The sequence below is a fragment of the Heloderma suspectum genome, chromosome 7 (genome assembly GCF_057233095.1).
Source record: "Heloderma suspectum isolate Gila_16-S chromosome 7, 16-S_ref, whole genome shotgun sequence".
NCBI classification, from domain to species: domain Eukaryota; kingdom Metazoa; phylum Chordata; class Lepidosauria; order Squamata; family Helodermatidae; genus Heloderma; species Heloderma suspectum.
This window is the reverse complement of record NC_139464.1, coordinates 9,099,070-9,115,290: the sequence shown is the minus strand read 5'-3', so window position 1 is coordinate 9,115,290 and position 16,221 is coordinate 9,099,070. Positions and strand designations below refer to the sequence as shown.

Sequence of the window (16,221 nt, the reverse complement as noted above, 5' to 3'; positions counted from 1 at the left end):
CTGCCCGGTCATACATTTGGCTTCTGTCATTTCACAGTCAGACCCAGAGGCTAATGACAAACCGTGGGACTCCTCCATTTCAAAAGCAGCTTGCCATCTCACAGGAGCGTAAGCGGCTGTTTGGAAAACGTCAGCCCAGAGCTTCCCAGGCTGCCCTTTCCCCGCGGGCCCTGCACCTCAACGTGTTTCGCACAGACAGACGATGCATGCAACCCGGTGTAGTTTTAGGGAAGTCTCGACATTCTGTCGCGGCAAACTTTCTGAGTCAAAGGGGAATAAAGACTGGAGGCTCCTCATGTTTTTACATAACTGGATAGCTGGGTTCGGGTGAAGTGGGCGCCATTATGTGGGGGGGACCCATGCATGATTCCAGTCTCCCCCCTTGCATTTTGGCCAACTCGATAGTTCTGTACGAGTAAGGCCCACGGGGAGCATGAGCCTTGTTTGCGAGCAGAATCACACCCATGGAGGCCTCTGCTTTGAACCATGAGACACATTCATACGACAATGGAACCAGTTAACTAGGGAGGCGGTGGGCTCTCCCACACTGGAGACATTCAAGACGAGGCTGGACAGCCACCTGTCAGGGATGCTCTGACTCGGATCCCTGCACTGAGCAGGGGGTTGGCCTCGATGGTCTTATAGGCCCCTTCCAACCCTACTATGCTGTGATTCTATGATTCATACCTTCGACAACCTGTTCCCCTCCAGATGTTTTGCGCTATTTAACTTCCATCAGCCTCAGCCAGTATGGCCAGTGGGCAGGAATGAATGGTGGTGTAGTCTAAAACATCTGGAGGGAGCCACATCAAGAAAGGCTGTTCTATACCCTCAGGATCAAACTAGATGTTACTTTTATTTACCACACCTGGGTTTGTAAAACGACAACAAAAACAAAACAACAAAAAATCAGGTGCAACTGCAGGGGGGGGGGCGGTCATTGGGTCCAGTTTTCCCCTTCCCTCCCCAGCCAGAATCCACACAAATATCACGCTGGTGCACCAATTATCCTTAAGGGAAAAAGCTCCCTTTAGCAGCAGTGACAGCTTCCCTCCTGGGGGGGGGGGGGATTTTTGTTAGGACCATGGCTGTGAAGGGAAGTGTTAACCCTCTCCTGCCTGCATACTGTGGATTAGATGAGAATCACCCCATGCTTAGTATTCTTTTCTTTTTTGTTTAATGGAACCTAGACGTGGTTGTTAACCATGCAAAAACATGCAATACAAGTAATGTCTAGTTTGGCCCCGAGTGCTAAAATGGGGCTATGTTAGCTAAACATCTCAAAGGCACATATCCCTCCTACCCCCGCTTTTTTTAAAAGCAAAGGTTTTAACCTTTGCTGGCGAATATTGCTAAAGCTATTATGAGGAATAAAAACAAAAGAAAAACACAATCACAGCAAATGCTCTTGGGAATAGATTAATACTCATCCTTTTTTAGCTCAACGCACACTGCTTTCCGATACCCACGCCTCTTTAGGTGAGGGGCAATTTAACCTTGGATATATCTGTAAGTGCAGGCCTATAAAAATTTGCTGTGAGTCTTGCTTTACTCTCCTGTGCAAATTGCTTTGCTCCTCTTGGCTGAAATCTGAATTGGGGCCACTGGTCTGCTGCGTCTCCCATAGCCCAGCCCATCTGGCTTCTGGCGGAGTTTCTCCCCCATATGCAATATACAAGCAGACAGTATGACACATTTTCGAGACTGGGCAGACACTGCTGGTGCCACCGTCCGCTTGCAAAATGCTCATGTGCTACAACTGGCGTGCTGTGTCCTGGCACCTGAGTGGCCAGTGTTTTCTTGGCCCTCCCAGGATTCTAACTCCAGTGGTTTTGAATGTGCGTGTGGAAGGCAGCATAAAGGCTTTGGGTATGGAGAGGAGAGGCGGACCTATTTTATCTGCACCAACCTGTCCTATTGCCATATGCAGGGTTTCTTGTATTCTGGAGCCAAAAGTGTCCATATTTTGCCTAAGCTGTGTGTCTTGACTATGCAGACTATAACATTTTGCATATATGCTTTCATTTTTGCATAATATAGCCTGCTTCTCTTAACCCTGCATCGTTATCCTCCCTGACACACACAGCAGAAGTCCTGCTCAGACCCCTTCCTTCTTCTGAGATCTCCCCACTCCCTCTTCCCTGCAGGCATTCTTCCCAGCTTGTTCTGCAGCCATGAGGGCTAGAGACTTGCTTCCTGTTAAAACGAGCACAGGCTGTAAAAGAGAGCTTTCAACGGGGTTGGGAAAGGACAACTTCCTATGGACTGTACCCAGTGCACTGAAGCCCTGGTCTTATGGCCTCTTAGCATCCAGAAAAGCTCCTTTTTACCTGCTTCTTATCTGGATTGCCCAACTCTGAACTCTCCTGTCTGTCCTACTCAATGCTTAAATAGGAGGCACTGTCTTAAAAAAAAATAATATATATATATATACACACACACACACACACACACACACACACACACACACCTTTGCTTCGAAAGCCAATGGGATTTTTTTTTTTAAATGGTCCATCGTGAAACCTTCTCAGAGCTGCGATGCTTCCTCTTGATGCTGGCACTTGTGGCAACATTTTTTTGCCACTTGAAACATTTTTTTGTTGTTTAGCACGAAGTTCATTCTCATTCTCTCTCTCCCTTTCTTGTAATTATAAATGTGTGTCCTCTTCCTCCTCCAGATCCTCTTTCATTAGGCTATCCATGGGGACGATCCAGCTGTCTCCAAGCTCCCCATTCAGGCTGACTTTTTTCTCCTGCATCTCCGACGAGGTCTCCATCACCTCCAGCGTCGGGTTGTCGTGATAACCGTTCTCCATCGTTTGAAGCTCTTCGGTCAGACGCTGCTGTAAAATGGGGAGTGGGGAGGCATAAGGCCAGAGACTGAAAGGGGAGCTGAAACCAGACTGGAAAGGCTCAGTTCTGCTCCCAGACTTGACCTTAACTCAAAGATGGAGCTCATGCTTGGCAGTGGAGGCTGGTGGCTCTATTGTCAGTGTAGAGCACCTTGGATAGCTCCTTTAGAGTTCTGACTGGAACCCGGAGATGATTCACTGCCCCACTGACATCAGAGCCACCAGCGTCCACTGATGCTTGGTGTAAAGAAGGTCTCAGGTTCAATTTGTCGCATCTCCAGGTGTGGGTTGGGAAAGGTTCTTGTCTGAAACCCGGAGGAGCTGCTGTCAGTCAGCAGAGACTCCGGTGAGAGACCTGTGGCCCTCCCAAGGTTGTTGGACTGCAACTACCATCATCCTTGACCATTGACCCTGCTGGCCGAGACTGATGGGAGTTGGAGCCCAACAACTCCTGGAAGGTCACAGCTCCCCCAACCCTGGTGTAGTCAGTACTGAACTAGATGGACCAATGCTCTGACCGGTTATAAGGCAGTTTCCAGTGCTCCTCTGAGTTTGGCAACCCAATAGTGGACAGAGCTGATGGACTCTGCATGACAGAGTTATGTGGATCCCTCCTCAGAAACTCTCCTAGTCTTATCAAAAGGTGATGATTCTCTGAAATTTGTATGGATCTTTCTTAGACACCTAAGGGTAACCTCACTGGATCTGACCAAGGGCCTATCTAGTCCAGCATCCTCTTTGTGGTGAGCAGTCAACTTTGGGGGCTCCCAATCAGGGCATGAAGGCAATCTGTTTCCCTCGGTATTTGGAGGGAGACAACTCTTGACCAATGATTTTCTATTTAACAGTTGGTGTGATAAGTTTAATCCTCTTTTAAAGCCATGTAAGCCAATTATTAAAGCTAAAATGATGAAACATATAGAAGGACAAGTCCTGCTGAAAAAGAATCAACATACAGAAGGACAAGTCCTGCTGAAAAAGAATTAACATGGCTTCTGCAAAGTAAGTCCTGTCTCACTAACCTTTAGGGGTGGCCCTCCAGATGTTGGTGGACTGCACTCCCATCAGTCATAGCCAACACAGCTTATAGTGAGGGATGATGGGCATTGCAGTCCAACATTTGGAGGGCCACATGTTCCTCATCCCTGATGTATACTGATGGGATGATGACAGTAAGAACATAAGAGCCTTGGTGGATCTGATAAAATTCCTATTTAGTCCAGCATAATTTTATACACTTCTACCATGTTCCCCTGTATTCACCCTATTTTTTAAAGCTAAAATGCTCCAAATGTTGTAATCTTTCCTCATAGGCGAGTTGCTTCAGACCCTTGATCATGTTGAGTGCCCTTGTCTGCACCTTTCCCAGCCTGACAATATCCTTTTTGAGGTGCAGTGATCAAAACTGTACATGGCATTCCAAGTGTGGTCACATCATAGATTCGTATAAGGACAGTATGATACTTGCAGTTTCATTTCCCATGCCTTTCCTATGATCTACAACACGGAATCTACCTTTTCCACAGTAGCCACAAACTGGGTCTTCATCGAGCTGTCCGCCATAACCTGAAGAGATCCTTTTCCTGGTCAGTCACCACCAGCTCAGATCCCATCAGCCCATATGGGAAGGTGGGATTTCCCCCCCTAATGTACATAACTTTACCCTTGCTTTCACTGAAGTGCATTTGACATTTTAGTGCCCATCCCTCCAGTTTGGAGAGATCCTCTGGGGGCTCTTCATTGTCCCTTCTTGTTCTGACACCCTTAAAAAGGGCTGGGATGACCAGAGTGTGTTTCCCTCTGAATGACGTGGAGCCTCTGCCCTCTTGTGGTCATCTGCAAATATGGCTAGAAATCACAGGGGAGCTACCTCAGCCCAAAGTCCATCTTGCCATCTTCACTTTACGACGCCATCCAAAATTGGGCAGAGGCAGGGGTAAAAATGGAAAGAATTTCATGGCTGCCAATTCCAAAGTTGTCTATTCCCATCCTCATCTTCCTTTACCCCTCTGCTGCCTCTTGTACATTGGTTCACTCTCCTGTGCTTGACTGACTCCCTGGTCTCTGATCCTGATCACAGCTGGTTCTCTCTCTACCTAAGTATGTATTGATTTCATTTTTTTAAATTTCTACTCCTCCTTTTAGGGTAGCTTACAATAAAATGTAAGCTTACAATGCTCCTGCATTGAGCAGGGGGTTGGACTTGATGGCCTTGTAGGCCCCTTCCAGCCCTACTATTCTATCGATTCTATGAAAAATGAATTAATTAAACAATAAAACAAAACAAACAATTAATAAAGTTAATAAAACAACTACCATATAATAAAAACAGCACCAGCTAATATCACAGCAAAAACAATACCAACTACAATCTTACTCAGGGGAGAAGCAAGAAAACCAATAAAAAAGCTTGCTGGGATAGGGTCTACTTAAAGGCCAAAAAAGAGGGGGCCAAGCAGAGTGCTCGGCAGCAAGAACTGCACACATGTGGGGCCACCACTGAAAAGGCGCTGTCTCTGATACCTGCCAACCTGATCAACCTTAGTGGCGGGCCAGAGCGCAGAGCCTCCAAAGCCAAACTTAGGGCCTGGGCAGGTTAATATGGTTGTAGGCCAGCCTTCCCCATCTTGGTGTCCTCCTGCTGTGTTGGACTACAATTCCCATAATTCCCAGCCAGCATAGCCAATTGTGGGCGTTGCATTCCAACACATTTGCAGGGCACCAAGTTGGGGAAGATTGACTGTCCTTCAAAGTTAGTCATGACAAAACTAAGTCCCACTGATTTCAGTGGGTCTACATGACGTATGACCAAGTCTGGATCCAGGCCAGCGTGCCCATGGCTGAACTTCTCATCTTCCCTCCCATGCCCTCTTCTTTTATTTATACCCCCCCCCTTTTTTTGATCAAGCACAAAGAAGCCTTGGCTTTCTTTGACCCTTCTTTGTCTCCTTGGCTCCCCATATTCAGTTCATTTGCAAGTCATGTTGCTTTGCCCTTTACAACACCGTAAAAACACTCCCTTCCTCTCTGGCCCCTTGGCAAAAGTGGTTCATGCTCTGGTCATTTCTCACCGTGAAGTCTGCAACCTTCTCCTCCCTGGCCTTCCATTGTCTCGCCTCTTTTCAGAACTCTTCTGGTTCTGCTCAATCAGTCATCTCTCTCACTGTTTAGACAATGTAACTCCCCTCCCTAAATCTCGGCCCGGGCTTCCTCGCTGCTCCCCCATCAAGCAGAAGCTTCCCGTCTTTACCTTCCCAGCCTCCGGTGGCTCTGCCCACCGTGTCTTCCTGCAATCATGCCCTAATATACATCCGTAGCCTTTTCTCCTCCAGCTCCACCATCCTCAGCTGCCCCCTGTACACTGCGCTACCCTGGCCACCTCCTATGCCTACAACGCCTTTCCAGAGCCACTGTGCGGCACCCCGCTTCTCTTCCTTCAAATCCTTCCTTCAACCCACCTTTCTCTGTGAAGCTTCTGGCATCATCTTTTGCGCCAAAGTGGCACCACTCTAGAACTCGGATGCCCGTGAGCAAAATGGTGCCCACAAACTGCCAGCACCCAGAAAGCCACTGTGCCCCCTGTGCCGATTCAGTGCCTTCCTCCCATCAGAAACAGGAAGGGAGCGATCTCAGGCCTGGAAACGTCATAAAGCTGAGAGAGAAGGTAATTCTCTTCTCTTCTGTTCCCTCCTCTCTCTCACTCTCCCTTTCTGCCTGAGTCTATTTTTTCCTCCTCCTCCTCCCCGCCCCTCTCTGTGCGTGTTGGGAGAGAGATTGGGGTGATGAGCTGGCTGTCAAAGAGTGAGTGAGTGAGAGAGCGAGCCCATCTACCATAGCAGCCACTTTGTGAATGGGCACACACACGGCAGCCATTTTGTGACAGTGCCCCCAACACAGTCTCAAAATTCCAAATGTGTCCATGAGCCAAAAAAGGTTGGTCTAGAGAAACCATTTCTGCTTGAACCCAAAGGCGAGTGCCATCGCGGCCCACTTCATGGGCCAGGAGAGCAAAAGAGCCAGGGGGCAGCACTGTCATTGCCCGTGATGTCCAAGATCAGTGGCGGGAGGAAGTGGGTTAGATATGGAGAGAGTCTCTCAGCTCATGGAGGAGGGGGCAGTGAGCTTAATGCCCCCCTCCTGTGTACTTGTTCCAATGCAGAGTCCAAGCCCTCAGCTTCCACCTCCCCTTTGGAGGGGATGACTCTCTGCCCCATAAGACATGTGTATGGAGCTGCCGCCTCCAAATAAAGTGAATGGGGAAGCCTCTTTGGCCAGGACACTGGAGACATAAGAACATCAGAAGAGCCCTGCTGGATCAGAGCAAGGGTCCCTCTAGTCCAGCATTCTGTTTGCACTGTGGCCAGCAAGCTGCCCACAGGAAACCCACAAGCAGGACATGAGTGCAGCAGCACCCTCCCGCCCATGTTCCTCAGCACCTGGTGCACCTAGCCCTACTGCCTCTGATACTGGAGGCAGCACGTAGGCATCAGGACTAGTGGCCATTGAGAGGCTTCATGAATTTGTCCAATCCCCCTTTAAAGCCATCCAAGATGGCGGCCATCACTACATCTTCTAAATGAGAGCCTGGATCAGAGCAAGTAACTTACGGATTAGGGTCGACACCTCAACCCAAAGGGGGCCTTCAGTTCCCACGGCCCTCATTTCCCTCCCATACCCGCTTGGCTACCTGGTCCTTCCTGCGAGAAAGGCGCTGGTGGCAGCAGCCGTAGATGGCCGCCGCAAGGAGCAGGGAGGCCGCCATGCAGACGATGGTGATGATCAAAGGCATGCCGAAGCGGTCCTCGGCGTCTATGTCCAGGGGCCTGTCGCCGTGGGTCATGTTGCTCACTCCGAGCTGTTGGAGGAAGATGGGAGTGAATGGCTGGGAGGCATCACAGGCCTGCCGGCTGCTGCACAGAGCCACTTCTGCGGGCCCCTGGGTGGGTTTGGCATGGGTTTCTCTGCCCTTCCGCCTGGCCACCCAGATCTAAGACCCACTCTGGGCACTCTGAACTCCTGGAGGCCCATTCCAGTACATCTGGGGTCCCAAACGGCACGAAAGCCAGTAAATTACCAATTGGAGGTTGAGGGAGGGGGATGTGGCTATCTGGCAAACCCTGGAAGGGCAGGTTTTCCCCACGGGCCAGCCAGATTTTCCCTGCAGGCCTGAGTTTCAGCACCCCTGCTATATGCCAGCATGGCTGCTGGGAACATGAAACCATGATGACATGGTGTCTCGCAAAACGATTGGGGAGTTCCTATAGATCAGCCTTCCCCACACTGGTGCCTTCCAGATGTGATGGAATAAAACTTCCATCATCCCCAGCCAACCTGACCAAATGGTCAAGGGTGATGGAGGTTGTAGTCCAACAATGTCTGAAGAACTGCGGTTGGGAAAGGCTGTTCAGTCCCTTCACTGCAACATTTCTGACTACGGATCTTGCTGGGGCAGGGATGATGAAATGTAAGGAATGGTGCTCCCTTGAGTGTTTCTTCCCTTACCTTCTCCAGTTCTCCCCTCTTCACTGCCAGAACTTCAGAAAGCTCTTCATCCCCAGAGTGTGCTAATGGAAGGGAACGGGGTGGAAAGAGAAAAATACCATCATTTCAGTGTAGTCCATGAAAGGTCTATGCCACAGGTTGCAAAGGCCTCTTTAAGGTGAGGCAGAAAACAGTGTGGAATAAGGTCATACCCTGACTGCTCTCCTTTTAATTTTTTTTAATGTCTCAATCGGTGCAGGCTGGGGGCTCCGATTTTGGTGGGGCTGTGCATCCTATCTGGGTTTTGGTCAGAATCAGCCAGAACTTTAAAGGAGCTACCCAAGGGGCTGGACCCATTTTGGGGATCAGGTTCAGCACCGTGGATAGCTCCTTTAGAGTTCTGGCTGGTTCTCACCAAAACCCAGAATGGATGCACAGCCTGGCTGAAATCGGAGCCATCAGCCTCCACCGGGTACAATGTTTAATCAAAGTGGTGGACTTTGGGGTGTATGTGTTCTCTCAACTTGTTTTACCATTTAGTAGGGCTGTGGGCCAGCGGGGCTCCCCCAGTTGGTTTCATCGCTCCCTCTAGCAGCAAACAAGGGTGCTGAGTGCTGATAGCATTGTAGCCAAAACAGCGCCACTGAGAGACGAGGAGGTGCTATGAGAATGTTCAGGCCACCCAAGCTTCGCAGAAGAAATATCCTGTAAAAGGCACCAGCCTCCAACGCTGTGACCAGGATGGGGAGGGAATAGGAGAGAGGATGCGGGCGTTGTCCGTGTTCAGGGATAACATGGTTCAGGGTGTTGTCCCTGAGAACCTCAACAGGAGCCCCCGACGCTTCAGTATTGTGTTGCAAGTCCCAGTTGTTTGATTTTATATACAGACCCATCGACTCTCATACAAGGGCAAAGAATAGCTTCTGAACATCATATGACCTCTTCTGTGTCATAGAGCTGGCAGGCACATTATGTCACTGTGGCAATTATGCTATGCCATGTTGAAATTGCTTTCATTCCCAGTCTGGGTCAGGATCTCTGAACAGCTGCTCCACAGACATCCCCGAGAGCTTGGGGGCAGCTCCAGAGAACATTCTGATGCAATAACAGAGCTCCTTAGAGCATGTGCAGAATGCTTTGCCCTCGCCACGGAGAAACTAAGCAGATACGTGGCATTGGGGACAGAGCTTTCAGAAGAGGCAAACATCTTGCAAACAGCGTTAAACCTCAGCGCCTCTCATATTAAAAGTTCAGCACCGCTTCCAGAGGAATGTGTTTGGGAACTGAGGAATAAGGAACATGGACAACGCCCCCCTCCTTTCTCCTATTCCCTCTCCATCCTTGTCACAGACAGTGGAGGCTGGTGGCGCCAACATCAGTGGGGGGGTTGAATCTGCTCTGGGTTTCAGTCAGAACTGTAAAGGAGCTAGCCAAGGTGTGAAGCACAGTGTGGAAAGCCAACAGGGTGGGCGAACAGGCGGCACCAGCCCCTGGGACCAGGACCTGAGCAGAGATGAGCAGGCCGAGGAACAAGAACTACAAGGGCCCGCACCCTCTTGGCTTTTTGGAAGGGTGAAGACTTCTCTCTTCAACTCTGAGAGCGACCCTACGCCCCCTAGACATTGTCTGGGGAGCCATAGGGTGCCTGGGATTTCCCCCTCGGAGGCCACAGACAGCGCTCCGACCTTGGGCGGGGGGGGGGGGGAGGATCCCTGGTCGGACTTCCCACTCCTCCCAGCCCTCTCCCGCCAGGTCACTGTCACAGCCTCGAGAGGGGAGGAAACGGGCATTTGGGGGTGGGTCTGTGGGTGGGGAAGAGAGGGGACGTGGCTCAACTGGCATCTCTGTCCCTGCGCACATCTGTTGGGTGGGCTCAGAGGCCCATTTCACAGACACTCCAGGGACGGAGGACGGAGCGGCTAATAAGGCCCCATTGCTTCCCTCACTCCCCTTGCCCAGCACCGACTAGGTGGAGGGCTCCTGGATTGGGGCCCTCCGTCTATCGGGCGTCAGTCCGGTATGATCCCGCTCTTCGCCTTGTAAATCATGTCGTCGTTTTGATGCTGTAATGTCTTCCTGCTTTTGATGTCCTCATCTTTATTGCATTCAGGCTTCCCTCTTCTAAATGGCTGTGCGCCGTCTTGGCGGCTGTTTAGCGAGTAAGGCAGAATGTAAGTGTCAAAAATAAGTACGAGGCAAGGATGCTGGCCTTTGCCCTGGGAGCCCCTTGATGGGGATTCCGGGACAGCTCAGCACAAGGGGGCAGCACAGCACAGACCTGGACACTCCCGGTTCTAGTCCCAGGGGCTGTCAACGCGGCACGTGGCACCTACTTGTCACAGACACGCCGATGATGACCAGCTTCTTAGAGTTGTCTGCGACGGAGGCCACCTTCACCGTACAGTCGTCCCGGCTCTGATTGAAGCTGGACTTCACGGCTGTGCACAGCAGGGCGAGGAGCGGCTTTTTCAGGGGGCTCTCCTCCAAACTGTCCTGTGGGAAGAGCAGCGCTCGCCATTGTTAGGGCTCCACTGACAGCAATCTGCCTAGGGTCGCCACTCCTGTGGGAAGACCCCAGGACCTTTCCCCAGCACCCACGCAGCGCCCGCTGCAGTCTTCAAAGCCCTGGAAGAGTGGCGTTTCACACAGGCCTGTGAACAAAACTTCGCATGGCCCAACTTCGCGTGGCCCAAAAGCCCCAGGTGCCCAAGGCAGCTCTCTCCTCTGACAGCTGCGACGGCCGCCTTTCCCCTGCTCCCCGGCTCTCCCGTTCCCCCGTCATCTTAGGGTTCAGAGCAGAGAGGGAAGGGGCGCGCCGAGGTGCCTTTGCCACTCTGCTGCAAGAAGCGACCAGGTGTTGCTGGAGGAGGGGGGAGCGCGCTGGCGGCAGCTGCGCCCAGAGGCTGAAACTGGGCTCTTTTGGCTGGCGGCAGCAGCTGTAGCGGGCGCGCGGAGGCCGCTCCCCACCCGCAGCTGTATTTTGGGGCTCGTGTGTGAATGGGCTCCAGCAGGAGCAGGGTGCATCCTTCTCGACGCATGCACATCTGAGTTCACAGAGCAGGGTTTCCAAGTCTTCTACACTGGCTTCCCATCCAGTTCTGCATCCAACACACGCTCACTGTCTTCACCTTCAAAACCCTCCACAGCCTTCCCCTGGATCTTTCTGCCTTTGGATCCTGCTATAATTCCCCCCTCTGACTTTGGTCCCCCACTTTCACCATGCGCAGCAGCCTGAAGGTTTCCTGCTCCCTGAAACAACGGCTCATCCTCCCTTATGGTTGGAGCTCCTTTCCACAATGCCTACATGGTGCCACTTCTCCCTCTTTTCCTTAACATCTTCGTGGACAAAGCCTTGGCTGTGCTGGCTGGGGATAATGGGAGTTGTGGTCCAGTACATCTGGAAGGTACCCAGGTGGGGAAGGCTGCTGTAGCCTCTCCTTCTGCAGAAACTGAGCTATAAATATGCACATCTGTCCAAATTCTCCCCTTTACTCTTGCTTTACTTTATGCACATCTGTCCGAATTCTCCCCTTTACTCTTGCTTTACTTTTCCCCTTTACTCTTGTCTTTCCTCCCTTCCCCACGCAATTTGGATTGTAATCTCCTTGGGACAGGGACCTCTTTTCTCTCTCTATATAGTACGCATCAGGCACATAGTTGGTGCAATACTATTATTAGGTCATGGAGCGAGGCTTCTGGGCACAACAGTTCAGGCTTTCACTTTGGAGGGCTAAACTGCTAAGGTACATGCTAAAGAACACACAATGCATGATCATCTTAGGGAATTTGCCGCCACGAGATGGACAGGAGGAATTTATGGTGCCGGTGGCAGAGCCTATTAATGGCTGTTAACCAGCACTGCTAACGCGTGAGAGAGCTGGCCAAGCGCCAGGGAATTGGAGTTCAGCACGGGAGGCGGAAGAGTTTTCAAACTGGCAGCCCCCCTTGGTTGCTGTTCTTGTATTCAGGACAAGAGACTCCTGATCTCACAGGCTGATTTTCTTGCACTCCCATGTTGATCCTTGAGATCCCTGAGCTTTGGTTTTGATCAGGGATGCAGGAAGCTGCCTCATGCTCAGCCAGGCAATCGGTCCCATCTAGTTTGGTCTGGGCTGGTAGGCCTTCATGCGGAATCCTTCCCAGCCCAATCTGGAGACAGCAGGGACTGAACTCAGGACCTTCTGCATGGAAAGCAGGTGCTCTGCCACCAAGCGATGGCCCTTCCCTGAAGCCGGTCCCACACCGGCTAAAATCTGGCAAGCCACACGGCTAGCGAAGCAGCAAGAGTTGGGAAATCTGGTTCCATTTTAGCAATGATGGTTAACAACCATTAACAGACTCCACCACCACCGATTTGTCCAATCTGTTTTTAAAGCCAGCGGCCACTGGCACAATTCTGTAAGTTAACCATGCATTGTGTGTTCTTTCTCGTGTCTATTCTGAACTGATTACTGATCAATTTCATTGGGTGACCCCTACCCCATTGTAACGGGCGGGGGGGATTTATCCCTATCCAGTCCCTCCATTAATCATGTTATACATCTCCCCATGTCCATGGAAGACAGCTTATCCACCACTTCCAAACGGCTCTGGCCATGTGTAACTGCAGAATAATACAAGGTATATTCTACGATGGACTCTGACTTTGGGAAGGTCTAAGAATCGCTCCATGTGAATGGCATGTATGCCCAGCAAGAGAGGTGAGCAGAAAGCAGACTGGGATTTGTAGCAGATTGACAAAGATTTTGGATTCACAAGGGCTACACCATGTCAACAACGCAACACATACCCCCCCCACACACACCCCAAACTGGGCTGCTGAAACAAAGGAAGTTTGGGGGGAAAGCCAGGAATGGATTTTTGTGTGAATGGACTGCGAGCTCACTTCTGGGACTGCCAAGAAACCCTTAGGCTGAGGCACCTGCTCCTTAATTCTCGGTGGACACCAGCCCTCTGAGCTACTATTTGGTACTTAGATTCTGTTGGTTGACCTCCAGGTTCTAGCAAAAAAAGAAAACAAGCCTCAGTCCTGATATCTCCCCACGCCTGCCCCCAAACACTCCCACATACCCATAAAATATAAACGTTAAACCGTCTCTCTTCCATAACACGATCCAGAATCCTCTGCAACATGCAGGAATGCCTATGCAGACATGTTTATGTAGAAAAGTCTTCTCCAACCTGGGGTATTCCAGCTTTTGGACTACAGTTCCCAGCATTCCTGAGTTTTGGCCATTCTGGCTGGGGCTTATGGGAACTGAAGTCCAAAACATCTGGAGGACACCAGGCTGAGGAAGGCTGATGTATAATAAGGTCCCCAGAAGATAGAAAGTTTGAAAACTTCTGCCCTAGATGAAGCTGCGAGGAAGACCTGCTTCCTGGCACTGTACCAACCAAATTATTTCCTGCTCTCCTACAGGCTTGTTTGGTCCAGGAGACAGGGATGAGTTCAAAAGTCATCTCTTTTTAAGATCATGAGCCAGATCAGGCTTGGCTGCCACTCCTGCCCTTCTTTATCTGAAGGCTGCAGCACAGAGAATTACAGGAATAGCAACTCCCCCAGGGCCTTGCCATGGAGCGAGGGAGGGGCCGCTTCCCTCCCCCAAGCAAAGGTCATATCCCCCCCCCACTCCCAAAAGGAATCCAAGAGAGGGCGTGGGGCCCTACTCCATCACAAATAGCCAGATGTTCCTTTCTTTCCCTTGTTGCACGTTACAGCACAGCTTCAAGCAAGCTACAGTAGGGATGTCGGAGAAATCCGCAACGGATTCAAAGGAGTTTAGATTTCTACGAATCCGACTGGCAGATTCCCCAGTGGAACGGCTTTTTCCATGTCACGCAGATTCCGAGACTTGCAGACCAATTTTTCACTTTGGGGGGGATTTGCAGGAATGTGCACTTGTGCTAATGCACATTAGTGCAAGTGGAACAAAAATCTTGTACATCCCTAAAAAATCCGATTCCATCAATGAGCAGACAATGGAATGAAAGACAGCTGACAATCCAGGAAACCCAGATGGAACAGATTTAACAAAATCCATACATCCCAGGGAAAACAATCCTATGGCCCCTACACAGAGTTTGGGGGCGGGGGAATAGGATATTTCGGATTCCTGGATCCAAGGTTGGAGTAAGTGTTCCAACCTCAGACCCAGGAGTCGAAACTCTCCTCTCCCTTGCGCCGGCATGGAGAGAACTGTGCTGGATGCCTCTCTGAAGATGCAAAAGCAACCAAAAGCAAAAAGGAAAAGGGGGAGTGCCAGTGGGCAGGGAGGGGACTGGGGAGGCCGACTTACGCCATATCCAGAGGCCTCCCCAGCCTCCTTCCCCCCACTCCCCGACACCTCGGCTAGATGGGCGAAAATGCCCATTTTCTAGATTTTCTAAATGCCCATTTAGCTAGATGGGCGAAAATGCCCATCTAGCTAAAATGCAGGGCGGGAGGAGTGCGGAGGCAAACATCGCCTCAGCTGCTCCTTCCCCCCTGCATTGGATGGCTGTAAGCCTCCAAATTGGAGGATTACAGCCATCCCCATAGGATTCTGCCCTAAGAGAGTTTTGAGACGCTCCAGATGATAATAGCAATGCTTGTTTCACTAATACGAAAGTAGCAACAACAACAACACGCATTTATATAGTTCAAGGTGCTTCATAGACGTTATCTTGATAATCCTTATAACAGTTTTCCCTAGCCTGTCGCCCTCCAGGTGTGTGGAACTACATTTTCTATCACCCCATCCACATCTGGGGGTAACAGGTCAAGGAAGGCTTTCTTGTAACAACTGATTATTATTATTATTATTATTATTATTACAGCTCAGGGGAGGAGAAGGCTATGGTTGACTCAGGCCACAGTCCTGTACGCAATCGGGAGTTCTCTCCACTGTACCCAATGGGGCTTATGTCTGAGCAGACATGTACAGGATTACGGTCAGGCTTTTGGTTCATGACTCAGTTCTCACAGTGCAATTGCAAGCATGTTTCCTCGGAGATAAATCCCACGGAAACCACACCAGTAAGTGCACACGGAATTGCAGCCCTAGCTGTTAGGCTATTCTAGTGTAATGAGTAAATGTGATGGACAAACTAGGTCTGTGGAGCGCCTTGCTGGTAACCTCCCTGAGGAACGATATTTTGGAAAATGATTAACTTCGCAATACGCATTTTCTTACTGCCTGGAAAAGACACATGTATGGTGCAATGGGGGCATGTTGGCCCTTCGTTGCTACTCTTGCCAAGTGCTGCATCAAGAAGGGACGAGGCATCCTGGCAATGGGGAGAAATAAATCTCAGTAATGCTTTCAACCAGGTCTTGGGTGGTGGCCTTCGCGGCCACCCCAAATTATTTATCAGACAGGATGTGCCCCTGCCCCATGGCATGGGCTCTTGTCCTCCACTGACCTCGTGCTGCATCTCTGAAATGCAGCAGAAGGACAGGAATAAGCCGACAACTCGGGCTGTATGAGAATTTCATTTTGGCTTGCAAAACGTGCAAGCATGCCCAGTTGGAAGCTCTGAACGTGAGCATGAGCACATACGCGTCCACTGAAGATATTCGCAAATTGGCTCTCGATGGCTACTAGCCCTGATGGCTACGTGCTACCTCCAGTATCAGAGGCAGTCTGCCTCTGTACACCATTTGCATGGAACATGGGTGGGAGGGTGCTGTTGCACTCATGCCCTGCTTGTGGGTTCCTGGCTGACAGCTGGGTGGCCACTGTGTGAACAGAATGCTGGCCTAGATGGACCCTTGGTCCGATCCAGCACGGCTCTTCTTATGTTCTTATTGTCAAATACATGCTCACGTTAGTCTCACTCCCAATTCCGTTTGCGTAAAATTTCCTAATTTGTGCAAATTTCTTCTGTAGACTGAACTAGCCCTGCTTTT

The 16,221-nt window shown here is 50.5% G+C and overlaps 1 protein-coding gene across 2 annotated transcripts in view; it reads right to left on the bottom strand.

The window, feature by feature from the left end:
* Nucleotides 1-838: 838 nt before the first annotated feature.
* Nucleotides 839-16,221, bottom strand: part of PODXL (podocalyxin like) — an 84,008-nt gene continuing 68,625 nt past the window's right edge. Inside the window, exons 5-8 of one of the 2 annotated variants that reach the window (XM_084809062.1) lie at nt 10,667-10,826; nt 8,355-8,416; nt 7,540-7,707; nt 839-2,843 (exon numbers count right to left, since the gene is read on the bottom strand). In XM_084809062.1, the coding sequence (XP_084665188.1) occupies nt 2,649-2,843; nt 7,540-7,707; nt 8,355-8,416; nt 10,667-10,826 (585 nt within the window). In that variant the 3' untranslated portion in view covers nt 839-2,648. The remainder of the gene's footprint in view (nt 2,844-7,539; nt 7,708-8,354; nt 8,417-10,666; nt 10,827-16,221) is intronic. The other variant, XM_084809063.1, reaches the window with a different exon arrangement.